Source organism: Oryzias latipes, chromosome 4, assembly GCF_002234675.1.
Source record: "Oryzias latipes chromosome 4, ASM223467v1".
NCBI lineage: Eukaryota > Metazoa > Chordata > Actinopteri > Beloniformes > Adrianichthyidae > Oryzias > Oryzias latipes.
In genome coordinates, this window is record NC_019862.2 from 1,814,134 (window position 1) to 1,830,366 (window position 16,233).

The window sequence follows — 16,233 nt, forward strand, 5'->3', positions numbered from 1 at the left end:
TCAAAAAGGCTCTATTCTGTGCATCCTGTACTTAAGGGATTTTAGTAAATCATTTTCTTAGACTCTGGTTTTTGTTTTTTTATTTGTTTCAGGCAGATGACCATGTCAATGAATTATAAACGTTTTTCTTTTCTTCACAGAAGCCAGTCAGCTCAACATCTACAGTGCTCCCATCAGGTTAGTGTTAACACAAGAACACAACTCATGAAGCAACACCATAAATGCTGAAATAATTGAAGCATTCAGTTGCTGCAACATTCTAATGACTTGGGAAAAAAAGTAATTTAATCAAATTTAAGCCATAGCACTATCTTTTGACCTGATAGGAATGTCCGCAAAATGGCTCTCAGACAATCGGATTCATCGAGTCCAGAGTTGGGCTTTAGGAGGACAAACCCTGGTCCTAACACAAGACAGAAGAAAGGTAAGACGCTGCTTTCAATAAAGTCTGAATAATAGCAATCGTTATTCTTTTTTTAATGCAAATTGACTTTAGTCTTGGTTTATCCATGTGCACAGATCATATATGTTAGGTTTCCTTCAGCCTCAGCAGCCTTTTGTTTTTCTGAAGCTCTGAAAACAGTACTGAGCACTGCAGCACATTCAGGCAAGGCTGTGTAGTCCATTGCATTGTGATGATTTCATCACACACACACGCCTTTGTTATACTGCTGAGCATATATTTGTACTCCCCCTGTGTAGAGGGTGTAAAGGGTGAACTCAAATATTAGCTCGGGTCTAAAGAGGTTAACATTGAAATCCTGAGATAACGTTCCTGATATCTCCTTGCTGTATCAGCTCCTTTTGATCTCATATCTTGAGAAAGATTAAACATGGTTCCCAGTAAACCTAACCTGGCCTGATCAAATCAGGCTTGCTGATATGCATATGTAACATATGTATCAGCGTGCGGCTGTGATGCAGCGGTAGGGCAGTCCACCTCTGATCGAACGATTGCAGGTTCGATTCCCAGTTTGCCTGGTCATGTGTCGAAGTGTCCTTGGGCAAGACAATGAACCCCACCTGGCCTTTGGTGGAAGGTTAGCGCCGGTGTTTGGCAGCGGAGCCGCCACCAATGTGTGAATGGGTTAATGGGTCTGTGACCGTGAAGCGCTTTGGGCCTTCGAGGAAGGTAGAAAGCGCTTTACAAGTATACGCCATCTACCATAACTGTTATAAACTGTTATTTATTGTTATAAAATGTCAATAGGAGCTGTAGGAGATGTATTATGTAACATCATCAGCTTGTCACAAACTGTCATAATGTTCTTCCTGTCATGAACCATGTCCAGCCTGTCATAGGTTTGCTGACAGGCTGGAATCTGGACATCTGATACCTAATATGATTAAAATTACTAAACAAAAGTGTAAATATTTACTCTGCAACCAGTCACTGTTTCAGTCTCCAGTGCAGAAGGACAAAATGCTGGTTGTGATGTCACTTAAAACATTAGCAGTTTTTTTTATTTATTTATCTCAAAATGACAGGGTGGACAGCAATTTCAGGGACGTGAGCCAATGTTCAATGGTGCTATGAAAATAGAATATGCTTGATCAAAATTACTTGTTTTATCAAGGAGTGTGCTGTGACAAAAATGATTGTTGATGAAAATTGATTTGGCATAAGTTAACCATTTATTACACACCCTGAAGTCAGCAAAACATCATGTGGGAAATACCAAAATCGCATACATCCAAAGAAAAAAGTTACATAAACTAAAGGAATCACAATTTAAGAAACAAATTATTTAATGAAATAAATTATTTTACTGATATGTGTGCAAGTCTTTGGTCACTTATGATAAGAAGTCAGAGTTGAATGATTCTTCTCCATTTTGTTACTCATGATACTCATGAGGACACCAAGAGCACTTCATAGTGACAATGACCCAATGACAACATGTTCAACTCAACTAAGGCGAGAAGAAGAAAACTCCTTACTTTGTAATCACAACATTATATATGATCATATGCCAATAGTTTTATTAACATAAGAGGAACAAAAGACGTTTTACACATTCAAAGGTTTCAAAGGGGCTTATTGTCGTATGTGCAGTATGGAAACGGTTTCCCTGTACAATGAGATGCTTCCTTTGCTGTTCGCTCTGAATGCCATAATGTTAAAGGTTAAATAAAAGACAGGGTAAGATATTTACAGGATATCTGAAACATTCACACCAAATATAAAATGTAACTGTGCATCAGTAAATAACTAAACCTATACAAATCAGCTTTTAAGCAAGTTCAGCGAAGAGCAACTGTGCAAAAGAGACTTCATGAGCTAAACAATGTGAAACACACGGATGTTGAATATTAAGGTGTATAGAGCAGGAATAATAGACAATGAGTTTGTGCAAAGGTGCTGTTTGTAGTTCCAGACTTCTGTCAGCTGTTAAGGACCCTGCTGGCAGAAGGAAAGAGAGTTCCTAATTCTGCATTTCACACTCCTGTACGTCTGTCCTGAGGGGAGGAGAGTGAACAGACCTGGTTGGGGGTAGGCGGGGTCATTGATGATGTAGACCCTGCTCTGCAGCAAGGGCAAAGGATTCCTGGTGATCTTAGATGCAGCTGCTGTACCACACTGTGATGCAAATGGTCAAGATGGACTCAACCATGCAGCCGTAGAAGCTGCTGAGGATGTCTGGGCACAGGCCGAACCTCCTCAGCCTCCTGAGGAAGTACAGCCGCTGATGAGCTTTCCTCACCAGCTGTGTGGTGTTGAGTGTCCAGGTGAGGTCCTGGCTGAGCTGGACCCCCAGATATTTGAAGCTGCTCTCCCTCCCTACTTCCAGACCCTGATAAGCAGCGGTTGATGAGGGTTCCTCTCTTTCCTCATATAATCTCCTTTGTCTTGTCTGTGTTGAGGATGAGGTTGTTGTCCTCACACCATGTCACCAGAGAGGCCCCTCCCTCCTGTAGGCTGCTTCAACCCCCCAGTGATGCGTCCTATCATGGCGGTGTCATCAGCAAACTTCAGGATGATGTTGTCCCAGCGTAATTATAATTGCACCGCAAGATCATATGAAATGTGCATGGCTGTTTGACCAACGGGGGACAGTCTACCAGCTGTCCCCGACTTACCCTAATCTCATATTTGGGTGATGGGGGAGGGTTCAGCCTGCGATGCACCTTGGGGGGAGGAGCTACTTAGCAGTGGTCCCCCTCCCATGGTTGCCATATGGAAACACGCCCTCCCCTCTTGGTTTTAATTGCATCTTGGACATGTAGGACCCTTGATGGGGGGGGGGGGGGGGTGCTTGGACATCACTGCCAGCAAGCAGGAGATGTCCTTTCAGTGCCCAACCTGCCAATTGTAACTGCACCCCCTTAGTACACACACCCTCCAAAATATACACTCCAACTCACACGCACACACACACAGACACACACCCTCACAAACACACACACATACATTATACAAGGAAGGTGGGACCTTGGACCATCTGTCCCCTACCCCATCCCTGGTAGGGGGGACCTGGGCCCTCGGCGATGGCGGCCATGACACTTTTTTTCCCTCTTTTTCTTTATTTTGCACATCTCTTTACCTGCACTGTTTTGTAAATAGCTTTTTAAATCATACCACATTTTCCTTGTTCTTGTTTTTTATTATTATTTTATATTATTCTTAGTCTTTTTTCCCTGTCAGTTGCTATGGTAACGAACAAATTTCCCACGTGTGGGATCAATAAAGTATTTCTGATTCTGATGTTCCTTGGGTTCCGGCATCCTGGGCCCGACAGCCCTCTCTCTCCACGCAGGGAGACGGATCCCTGAGTTCTCTGGCAAGACCAAAAGCCGGGGATCACATCACACCTGAGCCGGGGGGTGTCCTCTTCTGGGTGTCCTCCTCCTGGACGGGGGTGGCTGGCCCCTGCCTTGGTCTCTCCTAGACCAACCGTGGGCCGGGTTGATGGCTGCCAGGAGTGTGGGGTGGGTCTCCCTTGGGGGGTCCTGACTCGTGCCTGGGGTCGGGGGATGCCCAGAATTCCTGGGCAGCGGTGGGTTGCTCGTCTGGGGCTGTGGGCGTTCTTCTGGGACGGGGCACCACGTTGGGCCCTCCTGGGGCAGTGAGGGGGGTGCTCTCCTGGTTGGGCTGGAGCTTGCACTCTGTCCCCCCATGCCCCCCTGCTCTCTGGCTTTGGTGGCCCCGCGGTGGACCTGCTGGCCCTGGCCTGGGTGGCGGATGCAATCACCCGGGGGGCGGTTGATCTCTATTTGCCTGTTGCAGGTGTTGGGGGGTTGTGGCTGCCGCTGCTGCGGCAGCGGGGGTCTTGGTGTGGGGATGACTGGACACTCTTCCTCCTCAAGAAACTCCTGCATGTGCAGCAGATGAATCTTTTTGGAAAAACCAGTGAAAGGCGGTTTTCTAATGGAAGTAATCGATCAGCAGGTGTAGCTATTTTAAAAGGTCGAGTACATTTGAAATTCATAACATGACTTTTTAAAAAGGACGTTGTTAGCAAACGAAAAAAAGGTAAATGAATCCCAAGTCAGCAATTTTAAATTAGTAGTTACAATATGATGGTAATATAATACTGGTATGGTTTGTCCAAGAATTTCATATTTGTTATTCAATTGTTTATTATTTTGTGGTCATTCCACATTCACAAGTGTAAATGCTCAAATTCACAACCTTTTTTTAATTTATTTTACCTGGACTTTAAATCCTATTACAAATCAATAAAACATATCAAAGAACATTTCATACTTTAAAGGAGTGTTTTGTGTTTATGGAAATAATGTAACCCTCTGGTTTGTTAATTTTGTGTGCCGTGCGGTTGCACTGTACTTGTAGTGTTTTCTTTTACCTGTTGTTCAAAACCAAGTGTGGTTCAATAAAGTGAGGTCAGAGAGGCTCCGTCTATATGGGCTGAACACAGGAATAAAGAAAATGCACATGAAGCTGATTCACCAAAAGAGAACATCAGAACATCATTTGTGTTTCAGTCAGTAAAGGTCTCTTTCCAGTGATGCTTATAGTTTGGACCCACTCTGTAGGTTTTTATGGTGTAGTGTCAGTGTTCCTATCCTGAGATGGGAGTCTTCCTGTTCTATGGTTGCGTTGGATGAAGGAAGAAAGTCTTTCTTATCTTTGTTGGGAAAGGTGACCGGTCCACTCCAAACTCCAAATCTTACCCAGGATTTGCCCAATATTAGGTCACAATTGCACCTGATACACACATTTAACACTGAGCAACTTGTTTTTAGACTTTTAGATGTAATTTAGTTTTCTTTAGTTTGAAATGGCAAATCCTTACTTGTTCTATTAGTAACTGTTTTGCTCGTTTCAACTGGATTTTATCCTCTTCTGTTGGGACTCCTTGTTTATTGAAACTAAAGTTTGCTCTATTTTAGATGTATTTCTTAACGAAAAGTGGCTGTATCTCTGTCCAAAGAAGTTGACTGGACATGCAGCTAATAGAAAGAGAACACACACGTTTAAATCAAACACGTTTTTCAGTCTATTCTAAAGTGCATCCAGTTATGAATCAGTGATATGACTCCCACTTCATCTCATCCTGTTAGTTCACACTTGATACCAGTCAAGTGTGTTGCAGGAGGGTCCAACATGTCCTCCGTGTGTCGTGGACAGCAGTCTCCGTGCTGCGTCTTTGTGTGAAGGCCAAGTGCAGAGTGGTGGATGATGTCCATGGTGGAGGTGAACTGGGACAGTCAATCCCTTCCCATCCAGAGTCCAGCTTTAGGGGGAGGACATTTGTTGATGACATAGGGGAATTCTTATGCTCATGCTTTTGTAAACCGTGCCTTTGTTCTTCCCTGCTGTGCTTCTGCTGCGTGTTTAGCCGACACTTCGGCCGGCCGCTTGGCCCACTCGGCTGGTAATGCCAGGAAGCACTTCTCCTTGCAAGCACTTTCAAACCGAAGGTCTCTTCCAGCAGGTAACACATCAAGTGCTGCTTTATTCTTTTTTTTTAACCATCATCATCATCATCGTCATCATGAGGTCTTTGTCCACTGCCTGCTTTCGGGTTTCCTTATTTAAATTGTGAACTCCAGTCCAGTTGAGGGTCTGGCTCCATCTGTCCTTTCCTGACAGTTTCTGTCGGACTCGTCTGACACTTCCTTAGTTTGTTCATGTTTTAGGTCTGATGATAGAAATGATGTGTGAAGATGGACTTGAAATCACTCTCGGAAAGGCTCAAACCAGTGTCTACTTTTGGCAAAACACTGTAGCACCATCTGTCGGTGGTTATTGATCAAAGTGGGTCACATGGTTTTTATGAAGACGCTTTTATAGAGCCAGCAGACGAAAAAAGTCTGTGTTCTGCATTTCATTTGCTGTCCTGTTATGTCTGTCCACTCCATTTTGTGCTGACCTTAAGGCTGAAAGACACAGTCGGCCTTTGGCCCCTGCGGCCCTCAGCTGCATGCAGTCTGTTAAATATGAGGAACTTCTCTAAAGTTTTCCCAAATTCTCTGTTGCCGGTCCCAATCTGTCCTTCATGCTTCATTGTTCCAGCATGACGATTTAAAATCATTACTCCGCTCAGATTACTTTCTCTCATTTTTCTGTCGGTCTTTTGAATGTCTTTGATGTTGTTTCTGGATTTCCTGCAGACTTTCTTAAGTGCTGTTTAGGTCAACAGTGTGTTAGCGCTGTCATAAATGTAGTCCTTTCTTCTTTTCTGTCTGCTTTCATGCTGTCAACTGCTCTCCTGCACTACTTTCATTCAGAATGTCCTTTTCTCCATCTGTCTTCCTCTGGTTTTGCGCCTCGGCCGACCGTAGAGCCTGCTGCTAAGGAAGCAGAGGTTCCACGCCGCTTCTCCCTCACGTCCTCTCTGGCCTCCTCCTCTTCCATCAGCGCTCGCAGAACAAAAGGTATCCAGCTAGCTTTCCTGTTCTGGTTCTGGTTCTGGTGGCTCACATGTTATCAGAGGAAGCTGACACCACACTAAGATCTGTCATACAATTATTGACTTTCCCTTTTAGATTTGTGGAATAATAAACAAAACTATTTCCCCCACTGTGCCTTTTTTCCTCCCATGAGCACACGCTCTGGAGTTATCGCTTAGTCCTTCATTCACAACACTTATTAGCTTCTGTCTTGTTTTTTTTTTGCGCTGGTTTCAAATGTGCACCAGGCAAAAACACCAACTCCTGTCTGCAGCATCTCTGTAAACAATGCTCAGCACCTCCTCAATAAAATGTATTTTTTGTTGTTGTTTTTTTGAGTTTTAACTTATTGTGATAAAGCTTCTGTGTGGATATTTCCTGGCTGACCTGCTGTCTTTAAATGCGTGGGTGCATTTATTCTCCCTGACCAGGTTCCCTTTCTGCTAGCATAAAAAGCAAGAGACATGAAATAAAGAGTGATCCGACTCCACTTGGTTATGAAGGTACAGTCAGAACCCCCCCCCCCCCACTCTTCTTCAGTGCTTGACTGTTGTGTTTCTGCGTTTGATAGTGCATGTCATGAAATGCATTTCATGTCTGTTGCATGTGCACCTCTGGAGTTCTGGTGTGTTTGTTGTATTTGTGCATGAGGTTTTACTCAACCGGAGCCAAACTGCTCAGGTTCTGGTCTCCTGGTTTACTTGGTGTTGGTCGGTGTGTGTAGCTGTGTAGAACAGTTTTTGACTGGAATTGTGTAAAGCCCTTGCCTTCCCTCCAGATACTTTGAATGGTGCTATCGCAGCAGCGAGGAAACGCCAGAGTATGACTGGCAGCACTGGTTCTGGTGCCGGTGGCACTCCATCTGTGCCTAGATCTACCTCCCAACCAGGTAACCGTGCAGGAGGATCCTTTCCATTTCCTTTTGGAGGGGAGTTTGGACATTTTTCATTATCAGCCATAAATGTTTACAAACATGCAGCATTTGCATCTGTTTGTGAAAATGGCGTGAAGCTGCTCATCGATCACACACTGCATGATACAGCACACCTCCAACTGACTTTGATGGTTCCATTTTGGAGCAGACTCAGTGGAAATGAAGTGGGTGTTCAGCCGGATCTGTGCTGGCTTCACTTCAGACTGCAGTCTCTTCGGTTTTAGATTCATGAATCAAGTCCAGCATCTTTTCAGACCGAGCTGCTTAAACAAAACAGCATATTCTCAGGACAGATTAGGTTTCAGCTCAGCTGTCTGGGACTCATCTGTGTGTCAATGCTGAAGAAATAATCACTGACTCATACTTGAAGCTTCCTGTTTTGCTGTAAGTTATAAATATCAAAGTTCCGTTCAAGAATTGTAAAAGAATATATGAAGTTTTCCTTTTTTATATCTTAATTTCCTTGATTCTCTAGATTTCACCAAAACTTTACTTTTACAGAAACTGTCTCAACAATAACTGTAATGTAACACATTTATTAGTGAATGCAGATCATTTCTGACTCACTCAGTACAAAAGACAAAGTAACAAGACTGACATGGTTAGGATTTAGAAGGTGTAAAGGTGGGGGTCAATGCCGCGTCACACAGCCACTACGTTCATTTGGCACACATAAAAATGGGTCATTTGTGATTATGCGTGGAAAAAGTGAGAAGTTTTGGTCTTTACCTGAAATTTCCACAGATGTGTCACGAATGAACCATGTTAAAACCACAGAAGAAGTACGAATAATTCACACAGAACACGTAAATCAGCGTAAAAGCCCTAGTGTTTTAGTGATTCCTCCAACAATTACGTATTATTAACGGTATAGGTGGGCCGTATTTGCGATGTAAAAGTTCTGCATCAGTAGTACATGCGCAAAATGACACTCGTGGAACGGTCGTGAAAAGACACAAATTTGCATATGTATATTGCAAAAATTACGCACAATTGTGTACGATTTACAAAAGAATTGAATATAATCTAGGTAAACTGTGTAATTCCTAACCAACCAAAGATTCTGAACAGCAAGACTGAATTCATGTAAAGACCTGTCTACTGAAACCCTTGACGGTCATCTGCGACGCCCTTAAGAATGACATAAATCACACATGTCTCACTGCAATCTATTTTAACAGATGAGTAATCCCAAGAAATGATTAGTAACTATTGTTTACTTTTGTGTGAGCGATGACAGTGTTACAGTGTAACTCGTTCCTCTTGAGGCTAAGAATAAAAGAGCAGAGCTCAGCCATGCGTCTCTGTCACAGATACCATGGATGTCAGATCCACTTGAAAGCCTTTTAGGGCTCCGTAAGGTTCCTGCTGGGGAACTGAAAGTACTCTGGTAGTCCCAGCATGTGGACAATAAGGCTGCTCGCTCAGACAGGTTAATGCTGTCCTGCTCATCCTCACATTCCATATGTGGGCTGAAATGTCATTCTTTGAAGTTACATTGAGGTCTAATTTCCAGGCTCAATAAAAGGGCTCCATTTTGCCATTTTACTCTCCGCCATCAAGCTCAAGTGTTGCTGTCTTTGTTCATGACTCCGTTTTGAGCTCAGTCTTTTGTGCCCTCAGGCTGTGTGCAGCAGCGTCTTCTTTCCATGGACACGGAGGACTTTGAGACAATTCCCTCTAGCGCAGAGGAGTCCTCCAACTCTTCAGAAGAGGACAGCATCAGTAAAAATGTAGGTGTATGTGGCATTACCTTCACTCCTGGCTCTTTGAAATGTGGCAAGCTGTAATGTGCTATAGCAATCCGCTTCACAAAAAGCGGACTATTTGATAGGTGGTGCGGTGCGTTGTCATTAGCTGAGCCAGCCATTACCTCGACTGCAGCGGCAAAGGAAAGCGATCTACATGCTGGTTGTCACGATGGGTTAATAAAGCATCAATTCAGAGAGAAAGTTCACCTCTTACCGCTTGTTTTTGTCCACATGATGAAGTTAAAGGTTGTTTTAAAGAAGTCGGGGCAGTGATTCATAAGATTTAAGATAGCTGACCGGAACTACTTTTTTAGGCGTACATTATCACTTTTTAATCCACATTCAGCAGCCAATCAGAAACCAGTATTCACTCGGACTATGGTATAAATGTAAATAATTCAATTATAACGACTCATATTTAGACCTATTAGCTCTTATGCATACAGAACACGAGACATTGAAAGAATTAAATATTAAGTTTGTCAAGTAAGAGATAATGTCCACAAAATGTGCTTTAGAAGGAGTTTCATTCAGTGCTTGAAAGGGAACGGGACGAACAGAATTTATATAATTCCACCCCCTTATAATTTAATTTACTTTTTACTTTTATTTCCTTTGCATAAATGATCATTTTCCGCTTCTGAATTCCTGATTAGTTAGTTTATACTTTACCAATACAAGTGCAGGTCACTTGGGGACAACTGCATCAGCCAAGTGTCTTTAAACCTTTGAAGAAGGCGTGTCTGTCTGCAGTTTATGTCCCTACCCTAGACTTATATTTTATCAACAGTTGGTACTGAAAGCTGGACTTTTACAGAAACTATAGAGAAATGAGGCAGCATGAAAAAATTGAAGCAACCAAATAAAACATTGATCTTTTAAATCTCATTCTGCCTGATGCGGAGTGTCTCTAGCTTTGATTAAGGGATTCAGCTTTGTGTAGCTGCATTTGGTTGTGCTTCATAGAAATGGTGCCAGTAAGTTGAAGCTCCTTTTTTTGAAAAATATGTAAGAAGCAAACATGTCCATCTGTCCATGATCACAGAGTTTCAAATCTATTCTCTCTGCAGCGTAACAGCAGCCAGTACCGGGTGCAGCTGACCTATACATCCTGTGAAGCAAGAGACCTTTCATTGGGAGGCAGTGACCTGGTTCCATTTCGAGAAGAAACTGAGAATGGAAACTGGTAAGTTCATATCTAAGTCATGCTGTTCGCTTGTTGAACAGTCCAGCAGCTTTGAATTCACCTGCAGGAAGCCTGGGAGCATTTCCATACTGTCCTACTGTTCCTTAAAGAAGTGGGAATCCTTGGTTGGTGTCTGAACTTCATGATCACACGTGGATTAGATCTGTGACTTCCCAGGTCTGTGTCATTGATAGCAGTTGCAGAGCGAAACGGTGAAGAGGAGAAATGTCTAAATGTGGTCACATCACAGATATAAAAGGATTAAAACAGAAAATTCTTAAAAACTCTACAATGTTAATAAAACGTGCAGAGAGAAGCACGGCTTCCTAACAAAATTCTCATCAAATAACGGGACTCTAAAATAATCCTGGTTTTAAAATTGATTTAATGCATTGTTTTTAGGGTTTTTAAATTATTAATTATTTTTTATTTATCTTTTCCTCTTTACTAATTTGGACTGACAGTTAATTCATAAGACGGAGAGACCTTTGTGTCAGGTCTGGTTGTAATGTCTGCATAGCAGTAAAGAGAATCCTACCATGAATTTTAGATGTGTAACCTGAAATGATGATGAACATTTGGGCTTTGCTTTGCCAGCAGACACATGCAAACCAGGGGTGCTAGGACTTTTTTGGCATGTGAGCCACTTGTGAGACGACATTGTTCTGAAGATCTACCTGTGTGTGTGTGTGTGTGTGTGTGTGTGTGTGTGTGGGTGTGTGTGGGTGTGTGTGGGTGTGTGTGGGTGTGTGTGGGTGTGTGTGTGTGTGGGTGTGTGTGTGTGTGTGTGTGTGTGTGTGTGTGTGTGTGTGTGTGTGTGTGTGTGTGTGTGTGTGTGTGTGTGTGTGTGTGTGTGTGTGTGTGTGTGTGTGTGTGTGTGTGTGTGTGGGTGGGTGGGGGTGGGTGTGGGTGGGTGTGAATTTAAACACACGTGAAGTGACGTAGGTATCAGAGGATGTTTGCTTGGCCGTTCTGCATGTCAATCAAGTGCTGTACTTCTTGCTGAGGATTTTGATTTGCTGACGGATTTTTTAGAAATATATAATTTTTCTAAAAATATATATAATTTTTCTAAAAAAATATATAATTTTATTTTTTTGGTTATTTATCTTTGCTGGCCTGCGATCTACCCTCATGTCTTTGAAGATCGACCGGTTGATTGCGGTCGACGTAATGAGCACCCCTGTGCTATACTCTGACTGATGACAATGTACAGCGGGGAAAATAAGTTTTGAACACGTCTACATTTTTCTCAAAAAACAGATTTCTAATCGAGCTATTGACATGAAATTTTCACCAGATGTCGGCATCAACCCAAGTAATGCACACATAGAAAGAAATCCAAACATTTATGTCCATAAATGAAGTTATGTGTAATAAAGTGAAATGGCACAGGGAATAAGTATTGTAAGGATGTGAGACAGACTGATCACATGCAGACCTGGAGCCAAACACACACTCACACACTGCAGTGAGTGACGGGCAGTGGGTTTTACGTTTTTACAATCCCTGCGCGATTCACCTGCTGATTGTCCCCTCACCCCCCACCCTCTGCTTTCTTCCTCACACTTCCCGTCCCCGCTACTGCGCGCTCTTTCTCAGAGACGGGAGCGCGCAGTTTTAGGCACGGCAATTCACAGGTTTCCGGCTGGTACAAACTCTGTGAAATAATAGACAATTGTAAACTTATAGTGCTGGCGCAGATTTCTCTCTCCAAGCACCGCTACTACTGCGCGCCTCTGGCATCGCATCGCGCCCGAGAAGGACTGGTCTAATGAAAAAAAGAAAAAAAGGATAATTAAAGATTTGTCTGCGAGCCACATGTGACCATCAAAAGAGCCATATATGGCTCGCGAGCCATAGGTTCCCGACCCCTGCACTACATAGTACACTATATAGTGTGTTCGCCAGTTCTTAGTGCCGTCTGAATCTGCAATTCCAAAATCCAGTGCCCTAGAAATTTCCCAGAAGTCTCTGTGCAAAACCAGTGTGCATCGATGCTCACTAGATCAGTAAATATAGACCACAATGCAATGCGTCAGAACAATTTTTGTAAATGTAAATGTATTTTTTTGATTAACCATCAACGTTTTCATTGTCAGAACACAGTGGATTCATAAATAATCGTCACAAAATGTATCCATGAGATTTTACTTTGATCCATTTAACGTCATCGATTTAACTTAGTGAAATCGATGACGTCATACTGCCGTTATAAAAAAAGTAGTGAGCATAGTGGAGCATCCAGGGCACTACATAGCTGCACTATACAATGTATTCTCAGTTACATCTGTGTTTTTTTAAGACTGTGAATCCTGAACTTGTTTGGATATGTGGTGGAAATGTGACAAATGGAAATCCAGTAGAGTGAATGTTGTTTTTTATTAATCAGAGAGAGGTTCTCACATTTACCTGTTGTTGTTTTTAAGAAATGTGGATTTACAGAAATCATCAGACTCTCCAATGAAGCTGGACGCACTGAGCTTAATAAATAATTATGATTGTCATAATATATTATAATCAAAGAAGGAGCTTTGATTCTGAGAAGTAACACAGATCACTGTGTTTAAATGCAACTATTTTCTGAATCCCGTTTGGGATCACAGGGTTGCTGGAGCCTATCCCAGCTAACACTGGGCAAAGGCGAAGTTTACCATGGACAGGTCACCAGTCTGTTGCAGGGCCATGTACACACACACACACATATATATATAAATATATATATATATATATATATATATATATATATATATATATATATATATATATATATATATATATATATATATATATACATATATACATATATACATACATACATACATACATACATACATACATACACGGACAAACTGAATTGTGGACTATGGAGGAAGCCGGAGTGCCCGGAGGAAACCCTCACATGCCAGGGGAGGACATGCAAACTCCACACAGAAGGATTTGAACCCGAGTCTTCTCACTGTGAGGCGAGAGCGCTAACCACTACACCGCCATGCAGCCCTATAACCAGGACCGGATCTCTTGTTCTGTTTTTATTTCTGTTTTTTGATTTCTTCTTGTTTTTATTCCAGATGTCCTCAGTGATGCAGGTGCAGCAGCCCCCCCTGGTTGACTGAAGATCTATCTCAGGACAGCAGATGAATGCGCCACACTTTGTGTTCATTTGACAGCAAACTTTGAACTCAAACCTGGAGTGGGACCCGATCCTACTTGTGGAATTGGAGTTTCCAAGCATTTGTTTGGTCTACTTCTGCTCTCTAGTTGGAGTTTTTCATGCCTGGCTTTCTGCTGGAACCTCAACATGCCTGAAGAGCAGCAGCACTTTTCAAACATGCAAACAGCAGCGGATGTCTGTTCTATTCAGAACTTTGACAATTGGATACAGAACAAACATCAGACGGAAACAGTCAGATCATTTTCTTCACCCAATCTTAAGTATTTATTCCAGTTGGCATTTTTCTTTGTGTTTCTCCACTTTTTGCAAACATAATGCTTATTATGTCATTTTGTTCTTGCGGTCATATTTAGTAATAAAATGTGGCATGTCCTGATAACGTCTTCATACTAGGATCCCTTAAGCACTCCAGCTTTTCATGCAACCATGTAGCACGATGCAGGACGGCCTCAGCGTTCTCAGGAAAAAAGAACAGAACTTAACCGCCAAAGGGGTAAACCAATCAGTGTCCAATGATCCCGATCCTTTACCTTCATGACAAAGCATTGTGGTTCGCTCATTCTGAAATGAGGCTGGCTGTATTAGAACATTAAAAATCCCAGGAAGTTAGGAGCTGTCAAAAATGGTTATGTTCTTTTTTTAAACTGCTGAATTTTTAATGCTGTCACTTTCAGTCAAACAGTTTGTAACAAATATTCCCTGGGACCAAACAAGAAACGGACCTTTTGTTACAAACATGTTTCATTTCCTTCGTTGCATTGGTTGCAGGTTTTCGTATTATCAGATCCTGACAGATCTTAGCATGATGCATGATGGGGTGGGGGGGCTGATGGGTATGAAGTGAATTTTGTGCCATTTTTCCAAGTGCAACATTCATTGTTTTGAGTGTAGAACCTAAAACATTTTGTGTGCTCAAACATTACTTTTAACTTAAAAAATAATAAAATAAAAGAAAAAGAAGCGTAAAATCAAACAATTTTTGCTCTATAGAGAAATTCTCTCTTCTGTGCTCCAAGCAGAGCAGGGCTCTACATTACAAATGTGCCACAAAATCCAGCCAATCACAGACATGGACATAAAGATTGATGTCTGTGATTGGCTGGCTTTTGTGGCACATTTGAAACATGGTGCCCTGCTCTGTTTCAAGAAACTGTTTTGCACATATTTCTACGTTTCAAGTGCAAAATAGTTTTTTAATGCTTTAAGATCAAAACTGTGAGTGTTGTGTTTGAGATACTGGCACAAAAATCCCTCCATTGACAAGCACTTTGTTTAAAAAGAAATAACATTGCTGATCTAAGATATTTCTGCCAAACTGCTGTATTGTTTTTACTCCTTTTCTCTTCTTCAGGCTTTGACTGTGTTCTGCATGTCGACATGGAGGGGGGAGGGGGGTCTTTTCTGTGTTAAATTATCACAAAATTGGAACAAAATGTTTTAAAAAGTCCAATGACTCCTAAACAATCTTGACTGTGACCACGGAAAAACAATAAAACATAAATAACCTCCACATTTCAGGTTTGACAGTCCACTCCTCCTGACCATATTGGATTTATCTTTAATGAAAAATGGTGTAACTTTTTTAATGAATCTATATTGCAGTTGTACTGCACCGTGATGCTGTCTTGATGGCCGTTTCTCCAAATTATGGAATATTATGTCTGTTTATTGTATTTGTCACTGTTGTGTAAATATTTATAATATGTTATATGGTTTTTATAATACAAACAATTCAATTTCGCTTTTTTGTTTGACAATTCTATCATTCTGCTTGTATATAAATAAAAGTTGTAATATGTGACAATAATATTTTTGCAACTCAAGTGAAAAATGTCTACAGCATTGCCTCAGCATCGTTAGGGTTTCATATCCCATTTCAGGCATTATGTCTGCTAGCATTGCTAATGTTTTTCATATTTAGTTTGCATTATTACAAGACCGGTTAACGAAGGCTTTGTTTCCCACGTTTCCCTTATGTTAATTGAATGTCATTTTGGTGGGTGTGGTAGGTGTTTGTGCACACATCAGCAGTCCAGAGCTCCAGCCTTCAACCCTGCAAATCTGGTAAATGTGGCAGGCCGTGAAGCCATGCCAGCTTGATTGTGGCTCGAGCCATCTGTATTGGAAGAGGCATGCAGGCAGCTGGAACAGCTGGAAACGAAGTGTAGAGGTTTTCAGAGCGCTGTTCGACCCTCTGAGCTCCATGCTATTTCACATTACAGGAACAAAGCAACGATAGAGCTGGTTTACACAATGACATCACACACCTGGGAGTCAGAAGGGATTGAGGAGGGAGGAGGGAAGGGATTGAGAAGGGATATTTTGTTTA

General features: G+C 42.0%; 1 protein-coding gene across 6 annotated transcripts in view; it reads left to right on the forward strand.

The window, feature by feature from the left end:
• LOC101158007 (guanine nucleotide exchange factor DBS) overlaps positions 1-15,713 on the forward strand; it is a 60,106-nt gene extending 44,393 nt beyond the window's left edge. For 4 of the 6 annotated variants that reach the window (XM_011494523.3, XM_020702844.2, XM_011494528.3 and 1 more), the window contains exons 26-34: positions 141-177; positions 327-424; positions 5,805-5,900; positions 6,751-6,843; positions 7,290-7,361; positions 7,637-7,747; positions 9,416-9,525; positions 10,614-10,729; positions 13,801-15,713. In XM_011494523.3, the coding sequence (XP_011492825.1) occupies positions 141-177; positions 327-424; positions 5,805-5,900; positions 6,751-6,843; positions 7,290-7,361; positions 7,637-7,747; positions 9,416-9,525; positions 10,614-10,729; position 13,801 (734 nt within the window). In that variant the 3' untranslated portion in view covers positions 13,802-15,713. The remainder of the gene's footprint in view (positions 1-140; positions 178-326; positions 425-5,804; positions 5,901-6,750; positions 6,844-7,289; positions 7,362-7,636; positions 7,748-9,415; positions 9,526-10,613; positions 10,730-13,800) is intronic. The other 2 variants (XM_020702845.2, XM_011494543.3) reach the window with 2 other exon arrangements.
• The last annotated feature ends 520 nt before the right edge of the window (positions 15,714-16,233 follow it).